This window comes from Sinocyclocheilus rhinocerous, unplaced genomic scaffold, assembly GCF_001515625.1.
Source record: "Sinocyclocheilus rhinocerous isolate Xijiao unplaced genomic scaffold, SAMN03320098_v1.1 scaffold173, whole genome shotgun sequence".
In the NCBI taxonomy this organism is placed as follows: domain Eukaryota; kingdom Metazoa; phylum Chordata; class Actinopteri; order Cypriniformes; family Cyprinidae; genus Sinocyclocheilus; species Sinocyclocheilus rhinocerous.
In genome coordinates this window covers 962,120-979,686 of record NW_015645056.1, presented here as the reverse complement: position 1 = coordinate 979,686, position 17,567 = coordinate 962,120, and the positions used below count along the sequence as shown (strand labels likewise).

General features: G+C 36.8%; 1 protein-coding gene across 1 annotated transcript in view; it reads left to right on the top strand.

Moving 5' to 3' along the window:
• LOC107705142 (voltage-dependent R-type calcium channel subunit alpha-1E-like) overlaps positions 1-17,567 on the top strand; it is an 87,365-nt gene that overhangs the window by 41,867 nt on the left and 27,931 nt on the right. The window contains exons 16-27 of the mRNA XM_016508296.1: positions 119-236; positions 362-429; positions 679-740; positions 5,373-6,110; positions 7,352-7,626; positions 11,052-11,223; positions 11,336-11,465; positions 11,588-11,647; positions 12,412-12,518; positions 14,224-14,235; positions 15,009-15,105; positions 16,576-16,736. Coding sequence (XP_016363782.1) covers positions 119-236; positions 362-429; positions 679-740; positions 5,373-6,110; positions 7,352-7,626; positions 11,052-11,223; positions 11,336-11,465; positions 11,588-11,647; positions 12,412-12,518; positions 14,224-14,235; positions 15,009-15,105; positions 16,576-16,736 — 2,000 coding nt within the window. The remainder of the gene's footprint in view (positions 1-118; positions 237-361; positions 430-678; positions 741-5,372; positions 6,111-7,351; positions 7,627-11,051; positions 11,224-11,335; positions 11,466-11,587; positions 11,648-12,411; positions 12,519-14,223; positions 14,236-15,008; positions 15,106-16,575; positions 16,737-17,567) is intronic.

The window sequence follows — 17,567 nt, the reverse complement described above, 5'->3', positions numbered from 1 at the left end:
ACACCTAGGATGCCTCGGGGGTGAGTAAAACGCAGCCAAATTTTCATTTTTGGGTGAACTAACCCTTTAACTTTTATATTATTTAAACTGCTTTTTTAAAATAATTAATTCAACATAGATTCTTACTGGAGAGGACTGGAATGAGGTGATGTACAATGGGATTCGCTCACAAGGAGGGGTGCAGTACGGCATGTGGTCCTCAATCTACTTTATTGTTTTAACCTTGTTTGGGAACTGTATCCTTTTTGGCTATAGCTACTTTTATGTGTTGTTGCACATGAAAACAGCTTTGCAAGCAAGTAAAGCTTGTAATGCTCATTCCATTCAAATCTACCCAAATTCTTGACGATGCTGTGAACAGATACATTGCTCAATGTATTCTTGGCTATTGCTGTGGATAATCTAGCCAATGCACAGGAACTGACTAAGGTAAGACCAAGAAAGGTATCATATTACAGTCTAATAAACATGTAAATGTAATATTTTGCAATAACACTGATGGTGTACCAGTAATAATCCCCAAAATTAGGTATGTTTCTCATTATGCATCCAGTGCATTAACCTTTGTGTGCATTTTATATAAAATTAGTATCCATGCCCTTAATTAACAGTAAGTGCATAGTGTATACATAGTGTATGCTTTTAGGTAGGTATACTGAAGAGTATTTTTTGTGTTAGGAAGAAGAGGCGGAAGAGTTCTTCAATCAGCGTTATAAATCCAGAGAATTTGGCCTCTCAGAGTAAGTTTTTTTTTTTCTCTTTTTGTCTGTCATAACCTGTTTTTCAAACTAAGGATGCAGTTTTGTGTCATGTGTTAAGAAGCTGGTAAGCATTCTAAGAAACTAACAAGAATTTGGTGTCGATTGCTGATTGTTGCAACTGATCTTCTTGTGCTTGAGACATGCTTTTAAACCATTATGCCACTATGCTACTATGTAATTTTTCAGACCCATCAAACACACGAACAGAAGTGTCATATATGAATGTACCATTTGTCTGTCACGTTTTTTGATCAGTCTTGGTTCTGGTCAAATTTGATAGGGAGGAACACAAAAACACTTCAACTGGTGAACTGGAATGACTGGTTATTTTCGGTTTGTCTTTAAATCTTGGTTATCGAGGGCGTAAGAATTTCATTATTTATTTTATTTATTTATTTATTTTTTAATCTTTAGTTGCTAGGAAACTCCGCTGGGGAATAGTGTGTTTATTTTATAGAAGAAAATCAATATGATATTAGAGTGATTACAAGTTTTAGCTTTGTACAGTGCAGTTTAGATTTAAAAGTACACAAAGTCACAGAGTCAGTACTGAGCAGAGGTCTTTGAGCAGCTTGAATGTACCTAAGAATTTTGAAGTCAGTAAACAGCTGAAATGGTTGTTTAGTTCCTTTTAGCCAGTTCCTCCACTCCTCCAGTGCAGCACACATTGAAAGACGTTCCTTATTTTCTCCAACAAGAGGAGCTTTTACACCAGGTAGTTATAGGAACTGGCCACCAGGTTGGTCCCCCAGGAACTAAACTTTCCCCTAGGGCCATTTTTCTGGTTGCATTCGCACCGCCAGTAGGAACTCTGAAGTGACTCAAGCCAGCCGACAGCAATGTTGCATTGGATTTCCTCCATAGTGTAAAGGTTGCGAACTGTCTGGACTTTGGTGTTGGTCCATCTATAGCTGTTTTCCATGTTCGTGGAGTAAGTATGTAAACTCTGTTTGCATAGCTTTTTAAAAATGGTGGGTGCCGGTGTTTTAAATGGCATGCATCACTGGTAGTTCCTATTCTGTTGGGTTAGATCCTACTCTGAAATAGGAGCTAATTTAGTCAACAAACGCCACAAAAGGCGTTTCTATAACTAGAATCGTTAGCAGTCCCTGTGGTGCGAACACACCAAAAAGCAGGTATTTCCACTAGGGTTGCCTTCGACTAAGGATTTTTCTGGTCGACTAGTTGTCATTCATTTTAAGCATTAGTCAACTAATCGCATGTTTATTAATAAACCATTTAAATCATTATAATGAGCCTTTAATTGCCTACAAAGCCTAATAAGCGCTCAAGCACACGCATAAAGCTTGCCATAGCGCACCGCATAAGCTATGATTATGAATGTGTCAGGGAAAAACAGTAAGGAGGCTGCATTAACATTTTAATAATTCACTGATAAACAAGTGCTTTCTTTGTTTTGGTTTAAGAGATGAACTCGGCGACACTGACTCGTCATCTCCGCAGTAGTGGACGCGCCTTTCACACGGATTACATAATCTGAGAATATTTGTTTTCTATTTGAATTGGTTCATTTGAAAGTAGACATTTCACTCTCTATAGATATATTTTTAATGTCTGTAAGGCAAAGATATACACGGAGTTTCGCGCTCAAGTTCACAGAGACCGAGACGGCAGAAAGTGCATCCTGTTTGCTTTCATTATTTTACAAAAGCGCAATGTTTTGTTGTTATTGTGAGTACACACAAATATACGTAGAGTCTTTACAGATTTGAAAGATGTATTACTCTTATCTGTATGACCAAAAATTACGGAGTATTATAAGAGCAAGTGAGCGCACCAGCGCCTCCATCTGTTTTTTTTTTGTGACTAAGCGACTAATAAAATTTTGGTCGACCAAGCCTCTTCTGGTCGAATAACGATTAGTCGACTATTAGGGGGCAGCCCTAATTTCCACCAATAGTTATAGGAACTATGAAAACGTTCCTCCGGTGCGAAATCCCCTTTAGCTTCTCTCAGTTTGCAAGAGCATATGGAAAAGAAGGCATGGGACATAACCTGATAGTAATTAGAGTAACCTTAAGCACCTTGCTCAAAGCAGTTAACTCCTGGTGGGATGTGAACCATCAAATTTCCAATGATGAAACCTGAGCTGAGTTTGTTGATCAAACCTGACCTGAGTTTATTGTTTTTGGCCAACTAATCTTCTTAGTGATCAGCTTGTATTCAAAACATTCCTGAATATTTGTAACATTGGTTAATGTCATCTTAGATTCTTTATCTGAAATGTTTGTTTGAAATTAGTTTAGTACGTTTCAATCAGTCTAAAGAACCTGTAATTCTGTTGTAATACTAGTCTGTTAGATCGGTTTTGTCTTAATAGGTCAGTTTAATTTGATACATACAACCTTGGCAAGGGATAGACCCAGAGGAGCAACTTTTTTCAAGTTACCAATTGTGATAGTTTAAGATTGCAACTTGTGACCTCAAACATTTTTGTTTCAAGTTCAGATCTGTGACACAATACAAATAATTAGCAAACATTATCAAAGACTATATCAAAAAGGGGATAAAACAGATAAATCAATGTAAGATTAAATAATGTCAGGAACTGTGTAAGAAAATGGCAGGATTTTTACAGACCAATTCAAACAAAATTCTAAAAAGACTTGAAGAAATTAAGAAAATGGGTAGTGGCAGTGATAAATGGAAAACAGTTCAAGCTTTGTTTGGATTCAATCACAGCAATGCCTTCATATACTTTTTCTCAGTTGCATGGTTCTAATCAAGATATTTCTTCTCCACAATGCAGTCAAAACCAAAGTGAACTTGAGTGTTGTAGTCAACTATACAGTATGTGTTTCTCTGGTACTAAGTATTAGTTCTGAACTAGTGGAGACCACAACAGCATCTCAGCTTGACATCAAATTCTCCCCAATAGTTGCAAAGTTGAAAAAGATCGCAAAACGAATTGAACCTCTTATTTATGTTTCAAAATCTTTACTGTTCTGGCAAATGTGATGCTTCAAAATGCAGATACACTGCCTTGTCTTGTCCAGAAAATGAAACTCTGCAGGATAGTGGAGCCCGAGAGCCAGATTTTCCCACCCCTGCTATACTGCATTGAATTGATCAAGCATTTGGTGTATCAACACAAGTCTAAGATGTCAGTGTGGCCAGGTGTCTTGTAATATTATGTGTGCAGAAGTTTATACTGTTAACAATCAACCAGGAGGATGTGTGTTTTGGGGTAGCCATATAAGCACAGCTTTATACTGCTCAAGTCCACATCCATATTCTTATACAAATAGGGCAGGAGTAGCCACCCCTGCTCCTGGTGAGCTACGTACCTTCTTGCAGACTTCAGTTCCAACCCTGCTTCAACACACCTGCCTGAAATGTTAAACAACCCTCAACACCTTGATTAGCTGGATCAGGTCTGTTTTATTAGAATTGGAGCTAAACTCTGCAGGATGGTAGCTCACCAAGAGGTTGTTTACCACTGTTGTAGAGTTGTTTATATTAGATATTAGTTAATAGAAGCTTGGCTAATTTAACACTGTAGTCAGATTAAGTGCAACAGTGCATCTTTTGTCTTTAGTGAAGATATTCATATTCTGATCAGCGTGACATCTGGACAAATACATGAAATGTTTTGAGCCATGAAGAAACACATCCAGCTGATTAGTTTCTCTCGTGTTATTATAGAAGTTGCTTCCATAATGGCAGCTTAAAGTTAGTTACCAATCTAGTACAGTAACTGTCTAGTCCCAAGTTTAATGGCATTACGAGTTGAAAAGACAATGGTATGAAAGAAAGTGCACATGATAATAGACCAACAAATGAATCAATAGTCATTGCAACATTAAGATATATAAAACTATACTACCAAAAACACTGGACAAAAACTATCTCTATCTAAAACTTCTATTACGTTTCACACAAATGCGTGATGTGGCATTAATGGTATTGAAGTGCCAACGAACCCTAAAACAGGGTTTCTCAATTCTGGCTCTTGGCATCCACTGTCTACAGAGTTTATCTCCAACCCTGATCCAAATCAACTGCTTGTAACTTTTTACTAAAACTTAAGACCCTGTTTTGCTTGTTCAGGAGAGTTTGATTTGGGTTTGAGCCAAACTCTGTAGGACAATAGACCACGAGGGCCAGGTGTGTGAAACCCCGGGTTAACTTTTTCTAGCCTCATGAGTTGACTTGTGTGCAGTCTGCCAATATGGATTGTTTGGTATGTCATATCTACAAATACACTAATGGTTTATTTTCAATTAATCATTTATTTGGTTTCATGGACAACAAAAGAATACGCATAATTGTAAGTAAAACTGTCTATGTATCTTTTTATCTGTCATGTCTGCCATTAACATTGCACTGTCCATCTCATGAACACTCCAAATTACCTGCTGACATCCTTTGTGCACTCTGTTTCTCTGATTTTCTTTCTTGTTTGTTTACTTTTATTATTCAAGAATTTTCCCCTGGTTTTCTCTCGAATTCCGTTTTATTTAGCCTGAATCGATAGCCATTGTTTTTATTCTAATTTCCTGATTTTTATCACACACCCTTGTGAATTGTGAAATCTGCATGCTGCAAACGATATCCCTCTTGTAACTGAGATGTTTCACATCCATGCAGAAGGAGACGGAGACCGTACTTGTACAGGAAGCGCGCCATCCACCGAGGACGACCAACTCCTGCAGAGGCAGAGGAGGAAGCCGCTGGGAAGCAAGCGGAAGAGCAGCCCGTCAATGCTTTTGCTGGCCGTCGTGAAAGACGCAAAAAGATAAACATGTCCGTCTGGGAGCAACGGGCCAACCAGCTGCGGAAACGTCGGCAGATGGCCAGTCGTGAGGTGCTGTTTGGCAGTCCCACAGAGGACCAGTTGGACACTCCAGTGAGTGATCATCACCAACAGAGCTGCATATCCCCAGAGACGAGCCCTTTACACTTAGCAGAATCACCAATGTCTGTGGGGATGCCACTGCCAGAGCCGCCCATGTCTATCATCATTCCTCTCCCTGAACCTCCAGAATCTGAGCCCTTGTCCCTGACGGGATCGGGGCTGGAGGAGAGGCCAAGCACTAATAATCATCATTCCAATACAGATAGGAGGCATCGTGTGGCAAGGAAGTTTCGGGCTGCTGCCGCTGCAGGGGTGGCAGAGGGTGGGCGGCACAAACGCCACAGACATCGAGAGTTCAGAACAGAGGCCAGAAATGCAGAGAATCACCAGCAATTTGGGTGCAGCGAGAAACCGGCTGAGGAGGGTGAGGATAAAATGGATGAAACACAGTCTAAAAACTTGATGCACATGTACGAAACAGAAACAATCATGTCTGGCAAGCAAACTGAGAGTCAGGAGGAATGCCAAAGGTAAGAACAAGATCATGGCTTATTTTCTTTTAGTGAATTGCGCAGTTGCTAGTTTACGTTCAATGTTGACATTCTGTCACTGTCCTGGTTTGGTGAATTACTTAGCCTACAGTTTTTGACAAATGTTACGATCCTGGTGCAATCCTAGGCTGCGTTTCCCAAAAGCATCCTAAGCCTAAATTGATCATAGCTCCATTGGTTTCAATGGGTCTATGATGTACTTAAGCTTATGATGCTTTTGGGAAATGCAGCCCTAGTTGGTAACACTTTATTTTATCATCCTGTTGAGAACTTTGAAACTACACGTCAATCCCCAGTAATTAGTAGTGCTGGTTAGTAACTGAATGCATGTAATCTGGATTATGTAATCATATTGCAAAAATGAAGTACTTGTAACTTGATTATATTACATTTGAAAATACTCATAATCAGACTACAGTTATTTTTTTTTATTAGATTATTACGTATTGTTCACACAATAGCAATAAATTATTCACATTTGAATGATTCTCACAGATTTTCTTTTTCATCTTTTACATTTTCCTTTCTAAACATTCGGAAAGTCTTTCAGTTTTGTGGACATTCACACAAAGACCAGCCACTATTCAGGTGGCTATAATTACACTATAATTACACAGAAATCTGAGAGTCTACACTACACTTGACCACTGGTTTTAAGAAGCGTTTTCTCAACATTTCAACATTGCATAAATAATTATTCGATTTTATCAATGGGATAAACGAGTTAGGTCAAAAGTAATCAGAAAGTAGTCAGATTATATTGCCTAAAATGTTTAATTTAATGGACTATGTTACTAACTACAATTTTTGCCATTTAATTTGAAATCAGAAACAGATTACAATTTGTAAGTAGCAGCACTAGTAATTAGAGTAGTAGAGTAGAGTATTAGTAGACTGCTAGGTTAGGGTTGGGGTTATAAGAATAAGTTGACATGTACTTGCAATGTTATTTATAGTCACTAAAATGTGTGTTGGGGTAATGTGTGTCTACTGATACTCTAATGACTGCTAGTTGACATGTTATTGCAAAGTTACTTATAGTCGACATAATGTCTAAAGATGAAGATCAAAATAAAGTGTTAACTTACTGTATGGCTGAATGGAACTGAGCTTGGTTACCAATTTGATGTCTTGCTAGGCACAACACACAGCAAAGTTATGAAACATATTTTCGTTATTTAATAAGATCAATCATTCACACCTGTACATTTGTATTTTAGGGAGTTTGTGGGTGATGTGACTGGGATTCCCCAAGCATCTGGCCTTCAGGAGCTTCAGACTCTCTGCACTGGAATGGAAGATCAAGCAGAAAGCCAGGAAGCTCCATTCCTGAGGCACAAAGAAGAGTTTTCATCAGAATCTAAGTACATGACAGGGGAAGTCTCAGACATTGAGAACAATGGCAGCTATCTAAACCAGGATGAGTGTATGACAGAAACCAGCATTAAACGAGAGACATCAACCCAGCCTTTGTTGGAAATGGCACCAATGACTGGTAATTGATCCGTCCATCCATCATGCATCCATCCGTCCATTCATCAATTCATCCATTTGATCATCTATCAATGCATCCATTCATCCATCTATCACTGCATTCATCTGTCCATCCATCAATGCATCCATCTGTCAGTCCATCCATCCTTTAGTGCATCCATCCATCCATGCATCCATCAATCAATGTATCCATCTGTCCGTCCATCTGCCCATCCATCCATCAATGCATCTATTCGTCCATTCATCAATGCATCCATCTGTCAATCCATCAATGCATCCATCTGTCAATCCATCCATCCATCAGTGCATCCATCCATCCATCTATCAATGCATTTATCTGCCCATCCATCAATGCATCCATCCGTCCATTCATCAGTGCATCCATCTGTCCATCCATCAATGCATCCATCTGTCAATCCTTCAATGCATCCATCTGTCAATCCATCCATCCTTTAGTGCATCCATCCATCCATGCATCCATCAATCAATGTATCCATCTGTCCATCCATCTGCCCATCCATCCATCAATGCATCCATCCGTCCATTCATCAATGCATCTATCTGTCAATCCATTCATCCATCAATGCATCCGTCCGTCCGTCCATTTCTTCCATCCATTCATCCATCCATCACTTCTTCCTTCCATCCATGCATCCATCTATCCATTCATCCCTCATTCCATCCATCCGTCTGTACGTCCATCCATCATCTTCTTGTTTAATTGGTTCTTTACTGTGTAGAGTACGTTTTCTCTGGATTGGTCTTCTGAAGTATTTACCATTTTATCATACCAATTTATTTGAAGTTCTTTTAGTTTCTTTGGAAGGTAGTACCAAACCAAAACTGTTCTAAAATTGTATCATTAAATGGTAAAGAAAAGTATCCTTACAAAGTTTTTCACCCTTTGCCATGAATAGTCACCTTTAAATCTTGTCCTGTGGTGACAAATGCATGTTTTTTAAAATTACAAATACTCCAGTCTCTTAATTAAAAATCATGCATGCATAATGATGAGCATGTCAAGCCACAGGACATGCCAGTCTCTGAAAAGTAAGTGCCTTTTTGCATTTAGCATTGTTTTCACTGGTAATTTTATCAGAACAGACCTGTGAAACCCATTTCTATAACCCGATATGTATTATATACGATGCATGGAATGAAGTATGGGTTAGAAATTGAATAATTGAAATAATCCATTTTCAGCAATGAGGTGCCCATTGTGTTTGGTTCCATCTGCATAGCAGTTTTTCAGAGGAAGACGGTCAAAGTGCAACGGTGTTGATTTGTAATGAAGTAGTTCAGCTGCTGATGGCTGAGTCCTGAAGGAGGGGGGTGGACAGCAGCCATTGATTCTGTTTGCAGAGCAGATAATCGCTAAAGTGAGGACACAGTCATTAATAGAGACACAGAACTGGGTCATCAATGCCTGTGGCAATCTAAGCTTCTTCAGCTGTCTCAGAAAATAAAGAGCAGTTCGCCTTTAGAGTATTCTGTTCCATTGCTTTAGTGGGCTTCGTGCTGGGTGTTGGGTGAAATCTAGGTTAACATTCACTCCTACGAAAATCTACAGTAGAAGCCATTTAGCCCCCCAAACCCAACACAAGATTTTAAAAAAAGTGGCACTCAGTGGGCTCAGGTTTATGGCTTCCAGCCTATAATAAATGCACAAATCTAATTGCATCTCAGATGCAAACAATCACAGGTAATCGTGGTCAAAACCTAGGAGATAAATCATATAAACTTGATTTTAATGTGTAAAGATATGTGAGAGAGAGCGCCTAGCAACAGACAAGTTTAATTACACAACATATCAAACAGAAACATATAGAGCACTGACAATTCAGAAATAAAGTTTGATATGTGCAGGTCAATTCACGTTCAGTGAATACCCAAACATATGTACCTTGAGACCTGCAACACACTTGCCAGTTATTTGCAGTCTGATATATTTACTCTGGCAGTCACACTCCATTCACAGTTTCAGAGCCAAAGCAACTCTGAAATCTTGTTGCAGCATGCAAAATAATTACATTTGATGAAGGACTTATTTTGTGACTGTATGAAAGTACTTCTATAAAGTATGCATGCATGCAGTATGAATGCAATCTAGACATACTTCTATCATGCATGTATGCCATGTGTCCTTACACCATCAGTGGTGATGCTTCCTTGCCATTAACAACTTCTTTCCTGTGGCCTCATGAGGTACTGTAGGTACAGTAGATAGGAAGTATTGGGTCATCTGCTGTTTTGAATATAGCAAATTCGGACATGCTTCTTATTTCATGCACTGCTTTTTACAGGGATGAAGGCATATTTGGACACAGGGGTGAAAAGGTCCCACAATTAGAGATTTGCACAATCTTTACTTTGACGCCTCCCTGTACCTGAGACAATTTGCCCTGATCCAACCTGATCAATACTGTGAAATTTTAAGACAGAAACCAGCCTAAACTCCAAAATTGCACACTCTGTTTAAATTTCATTTTACTGCAAATAACCTCTAGCCAATTAATCTCAAATACAAAAGCATTTTGGTCTGGAAAAACCTTCCAAAACAAACATTTCTGTAACAAAATCACATCTAAAAAACACTCAATGAATAACTAAAGCATAAGGAAGTCACAGCATTGCGTTACAACAGTGTACTTCTTTTAATGTTGTTTCAGGACAGTTTTCACATGTTGTTTGTGTTAAATGTTAATCCAGGTTTAAATGTTTTGTGTTATTTAAATAAAAATATTTAAGATATTTGGTTTAATTTGGAACTTGTCAACTGAAATATAATTTTTGTCAACAAAAATTAAATGTCATTTTAGTCAGAGTAATATTTACTGAAATTATTGAATATAGCATGGCTAAATTTAGAGGATATTTTAACCAATAACCATTTTTGTTTCATTTAAATCATTTTACACAGCTAGATACATTTGTGTGCCAAACGAGATGAAAATGAAAGCAAAATATTAAAAAATAATAATAATAATTCTATAATTACAAACCCAAACCTGAAGATATGCATGAAAAACTGATCCAAATCCAAAAGATTTTCAGATTTTGTTATACAGACCTCTATCTATACAATTACTAAAAAGCTACTTCGATATATGGTGCATTACTTTCAAATAGTGGGAACAACAAAATGAAATAAGTTCAAGAACAGTAGCCTTTTAAAAAAATGGCAGTGCATTTAATTTTAAGATGTCCTTGTTACAGTGCAATTATATATTTAAGTACTGAGTAATATTAATTTACAACATGTAGTTTCACAACATTATTATGAGGATTTCAGCTAGTCATATCTAATTTCACTACTCATTTTGCCAGAAAGTTTGACTGTAGTAGTATGCAAGTCAATAGTTAAGTTTAGGATGCAAATAAAATTCTGAAATATTTGTTTTGTTCTCTTGATTTGACTCGTCACAGTCAGCTTCAAAGACGTGGAGGCCTCTCACTCAGGCAAAGCTGATGATGGTAACGACGACGATGACGATGATGATGATGATGATAATGATGATGTTGAGAATGGAGGTGGACAGTCGACTGCCCCCAAACCCGACACACCTGACAGCATGTTCATTTTCAAAAGCACAAATCCGTAAGCTGCCATTTTTACATGATCCCACACCTTTAGCTTTTGTACCGTATACCATGCATGATAGAACAGGACAAATCTAACATCTAAAATCATGCTCTTTGTGTAACTAAAGTATCAGGAGGATCTGCCACTATGTGGTGACCCTGCGCTACTTCGAGATGACCATTCTCCTGGTGATTGTGGCCAGCAGCATTGCACTGGCTGCTGAGGACCCTGTGTGCGCCAATTCAGAGAGGAATAAAGTAAACCATTATATTTCACCATATTGCATACTTAAGGTCTCATATAATGACTAATGTATATGACTAATGAGTATTTTGACTTTAAAACAACATTTTGACAGGTTTGTTTACTGTGTTTACAGGTTCTTCGATACTTTGATTATGTTTTCACTGGCGTTTTCACATTTGAAATGATTATAAAGGTAACTGCTTTGCAACTTCAAACGTTATTTAAATAGTTGTTATATTAAAGGTGGCATAAGGATTTTTTTATTTATTTTTTGCTAACCTCACGACATTAATCCAAAACCCTGCCCTACAAAGATGTCAGCAAACCCCAATCTCCTTTTTACTGTATATCTTATGCACAGTCTAGTTTGGAGCCAGAATAGTCTCAGAATAAACATATTTACAAAATAAGATCCATAAATGCATAAAATAAAAGTTTGTATATTTGCAAACAACAGTTAATATATGCATAACCAAATTGACATTCACAAAATGCAAAACATATATACAAGCATGCACACAAAGTTTTGGATGCTTTAAATGTACAAAATGTTTGTTGAATCTGCATTAGCAAATCGTCATGTGTGTGAATTGCCTTTTATCCAATCAGATTTAAGCATCTCAATTGACCAATCATAACTCGCTGTGGGCATATGAAGCATGTGCCTACCTGGATTAATTTTGTGTCCATTTTAATGTAAATTTGGTTATGAATATATTAATTATTCTTTGCAGATATACTAATTTTATTTCGTAATAAATTATTTTGTATATTCATTTATTTTGAGACTATTCTGGCTCCATAATATAGGGCTGTCACAGAGACATTTCATGTCAATGGTATTTGAAGTATATACTGTAGGTAGACATATACCGAATTTTACATATAGGTATAAAATACAGAAAATTATATATACTCCATATTCTGTATAATTGTGCATTATGCCATTTTATACAGATGATCGACCAGGGCCTCATTCTTCATGATGGGTCGTATTTCCGTGACTTGTGGAACATTCTAGACTTTATTGTGGTGGTTGGAGCTTTATTTGCCTTTGCATTGACGTAAGTATTTCAAATGAGATCCATCTTCCTTGTGTGACTAAGCCAAGTTGTTTATATCAAGTCAGATTTATCTGGTCGTTTTAGAGACATATGACAACGCCAGACTCCAGACCTCGGATAACTTTCAACACAGGCTCATTTTTTTAAAACGTGCCTGCTTGCAAAACTTCAAAACTACCAATGCGTACGATTCACTGCAGTTTCCAGTTGCAAAGGGACTGTTGAGGCTGTAAAGCACCAACAACGTTTTTGCTTGTTAACACGAATTTGACATTTGCATCACATACTGTATGTTTGGATTTTCTGATGTAGTAAACTTTAAAAAAGTATCCTTTGAATGTAATGTAAAAGTGGATTTGGTGTGGATAAAGGGTTTTGCCACATGCATAAATGTAAATGCAATCTGGGCTTTGATCATAATCCATTGTGCACTGGATTTGGCTTTGTATAAACTCTACAGTGTGTGCAAAATACAAGACTGCTTAAACCCGGGATGTAATTTTAGTTCTGCTAATATTCTACCCAGTTTAGGCCACTCTACTCATTAATGACCATCAATCAGTGTTGTCAGATTGGGTCAAAGATTTTCTGTCCAAAAGCTCTGCAAAACCCACCCAAAACATTCACTGCCAAAATAATGTGATTGAATTGTATTGCCATATCAAACAAGGTTGATAAGGAGCATTTTACCTGCATAATACTAAATAGTAACACTCTTAAAAATAAAGGTGTTTAAAAGGTTCTCCACAGCGATGCCATAGAAGAACCATTTTTTGGTTCTACAAAGTCAAAGGTTCTTTAAAGAACCATCTCTTTCTTACCTTTTTATAACACCTTTATAACACCTTTTTAGATGTTAAAGGTTCTTTATGGAACCGTTTAGACAAAAAGGTTCTTCTATGGCATCGTGAAGCACCTTTATTTTTAAGAGTGTATGCAAAAAGTGTATAGCATATGTATGACAAGGCAAAGAATCTATTTATTCTTTTTGTGCGCCGCTTCACCGGTGAAACTCAGGAGGCAGAAGAAGAAGCCGGTGGCGACTGCACTAGTGGAGGTGGTGTGTTGTGAGATTTGGCTATACGTGGTATAGACATATAAAGTGCAGTCTATGAATTTCTTAATAGTGGGCCAAATCCTGGTCTATTTTTAAAGCATCTTGCGGGCTGATTCAGAGCAGGCTGTGGGCCCGTGGGCTGGACTTTGGACGCCCCTCATTTAAGTTATATACGTGATACTCTTGAATGCTTGCTAATATATTCTAAAACTGAGATGGAAGTCACACATATATAGTTAGAATATAGGGTACAGTTTGGAGGAATATATAAATATGATCTTAAACATACATTTAAATAGCATCAGTTATTAAAAAAATGATGGTGTCCTAAATTTAATATAGTCTATTTGGGAAACCCTTGAGAGAAGCCCTAAAAGCATGCAGTTTAGTCTTATTAACGTGATCTGCAAGCTGCCTTGCATTAGACATATGTGCCAGATAATACGATTTTGCTCAATAATTGATCAACATGTTAAGGGTTATTCTTGTTAAGCATGTTTGTGTTGTTATTCAAGGAAGTATTTCTATCAAAGGATTTTCCAGACGTTCATAAATCTACTCTGGTTCATTGTTTAATGGCTTTACATGTGTTCTTTCTCTTTTAATGCTTCTCTGTTGTTGTCTGGATTGTGTCTCTGTGACTGCCAGGAATTTAATGGGGTAACAGCAGATGCTTCTCATTTGTCACATTGTCTGTCCATTTTATTATGAAATCAGTTCATCGTTTATTTATGTGTGTTAATATCATGATGTCTGATCCATGTTTGCATTTACTGATGTAAAATGTTCACTCATTTTCTAACTATTTCAGCCATGCCTAGACATTCTTAGGTTATGCATTAGGTGGCTGTCAATTTAACATTTATAGTATGATTCATTATTTAAATATGCAATTAATCATGTCTTTTTACTCATAAGTATGTACCATAATAATACATGTTCCTACCATCAGTGCAGTTCAAGCTTGAAGAGCCACTTCATGTTTTGTTCGTGTGAATCATGTGAAATGCTTTGAATATTCAAACATTATAAATATTGCTTTCATTGCATAGTCATTGAATAGCGGGTTTAAAAATATCATAAAAATATACTTTAATGCATGCAAAGTCCTTTGATGCATGTAAAGGACATTATTAAAAGAAAATTGTGTGAGCCTGAAAAGTTAGGCCTTGGGTTCTTCCAGCACTAAACATCATTTAAGATTTAGAAAGTTAGTTAATTTGTAGTACTTAGGTTTTTATTTATGATGTCAGTCAGCTTATACTGATATCTAGCAGCAAAGATGCCGGATCATTTGGGGCTTATATTCGATTAATTGCAAATATTTTGATTAATTCAATATAAATATCTAAGTTATTGACAGCTGTGCAGGTGGGATTTTTCCCCCCCAAAATATACATTTTCTAAAATATAATATGTTTTGTTATTCACAGAAACAACAAAGGCCGAGACATTAAGACCATTAAGTCCTTAAGGGTTCTCCGAGTTCTCCGTCCCCTCAAGACCATCAAAAGACTTCCGAAGCTCAAGGTATCTGCTCTTTCACACTTTATATACTTTACATTTGTAGCTAAAAAAACCTGAATGGACAATCCAACTCTCTGCTCACTTATATTTACATTATACCTACTTTGAATATTAAGAAAAAGGAAAAACTGGGGATCTTGCACACTTTTTCATTCCACATGTGACAAACAAATTCTTCCAAAAGAGTTCAACTCAATACTTTCAATTAATTTGCACTGTATCCAAAAAAAAAAGGATTACAGTAGATGAACTGCAAGTATTGAGTTTTACTCAAAATAGTTTAGAATATTCAAACATTATAAATAATTCTTTCATTGCATAGTCATTATGTAACAGGTTTACAAATTCTGTAAAAATTTACTAATGCATGTAAAGGACGTTATTAGTAATTTCTTTGAGTCTCAAAAATTAGGCCTTGGGTTCCTCCTGTGCTAAATCCCATCCCACATTCAATATTAAAAAGAAATGCTATTCTGTATTTTTTTTTGTCTGTTTATTCTTCTATCTACTTTTGCTGTGGCGATAAACTAATGTACCATATACTCTGCGTGTAATGCTATGTATTTCAAACACAGAAGCTCTAGTCAAGAAATATCTTATTCCAAGAATATTCCTTTGAAACAGTCTCACAACAACACACACAGTTTAATGAATGAATGAATGAATTAGGATGCTCTGCTGTCCAAATATGAGTAATCCCTCTGTGAATAATTAAAAGTAGGCTAAATATAACTTGCAGTACTTTTTTTCATTTTAAATCAATATGCAGTCATATACAGAGCCAGAATTATGAGAATACTCATCAGACCATTTAACTAAACCATAATTGAATCAGAGATGGGAGATCATGAGAGATCTTTGGGGATCGAGATGACAAAGAAATGAGAAGTTAGCGGCCTAGTGCACTTCAGTTCCAACCGCATCTCATGAGAAAGCGTAACGACTTTACAAGGCGGTGATTTTGTACAAATTAGATTGGTATGGAAGTGAAATATAAGCATGAAGGTCCACCAGTTCAACCCATAAACCTAACTGTTAGTGAAGCATAAACAGATCGCAAGAAAGCTTCATCTAAAGCATTTTTTTCTGTCAGCTTTAGGTCTCCAGTCATTATAGAGCAAAGTCACATGGGATTGACTTGATATGATTACTATAGCAACCAACATGCTATAAAATGACTGTACTGCCTAAAAAAGCACAAACGTTTGATTTGATCACTTGCAAATAAAAGTGTAGACAATGCAATGCTGTGTGCATCATGTTCATCATGATCCAGTTTACACTAATTTAATGACTAGACATACATTTAAGGCTTTAGGTAAAATTGTGATGTTGATTGCATTAGATAATATACTGTTCTGGAATGCATCATTCTGTAAATGGCACAAAGCTGCGTATGAAACTTATCTCATTTGCATTGCCGGTTGAAGATCTGGGATGTGCGATATGATGATTATTTCTGTTGTCCTGCAGGCTGTGTTCGATTGCGTGGTCACATCCCTGAAGAACGTCTTCAACATCCTCATCGTCTACCAGCTCTTCATGTTCATCTTTGCTGTGATTGCAGTGCAGCTCTTCAAGGGAAAGTTCTTCTACTGTACCGACGGATCGATGGGGACGCAAAAAGAATGCCAGTAAGTGCAACCGTGTGCGTTATATATACTGTATGTGTGAGTGTGGGATCAGAGGATGGGTAGTAATGGCTTACATTTACTTAGTTTTGGAAAATGTAGGTATTTTTGCTTTAACTCAAGTACCTTTCTAATGAAAATGGTACTTTTACTTTGTGGAGCAATGCTGCTCTTGTTACTTTATTTTAATGCAATACATTTTCAGAAATGCATAGTTTATTCAATGCATGCTGATTTTTTTTTTTTTTGTGGCATGAGCGATGCCTCAATCATGGGCCAATGTCTAATAATTCAAATGTAGCTGTATACATTATTATAAAAAAGCAAAGGACCCGCAATGATTTTGGGGCAACATATGAAATGCCAGAATTAATGCTTGTCTCTGCTGTGTTTGTTGCAAAGATATCTAATTATCCTAATAATATAATCATTTAAATCAATTAAATATGATCTGTCTAAATAATAGCAAGTTATTGTAAGATATATGATCTAAAGTAACTAGTAACTCGGTACTTGAGTAGTTTTTTCATTGGATGCTTTTGTACTCTTACTCAAGTAGCTATTACGATTTTTTTTATTTTACCTTTTTTTTTTACTCTTTGCATTTACTAATGAAAAAATTTACACATCACTATTTCAGCCATGCATAGACATTCTTAAAGTCCCCATGAAATCAAAATGAAAGTTTTTTAGGTGTTAGTATCAATATGTTAGTCTTAAGGTTATCTATAAGGCAGTGTGCTCCAAACCAGTGACAAAATTCACATTTAGAAGATCTAAGCATTCAAAGCTTGCAGTTCGTCACTTCCGCCAAAACGGCTCAACGATTTTTTT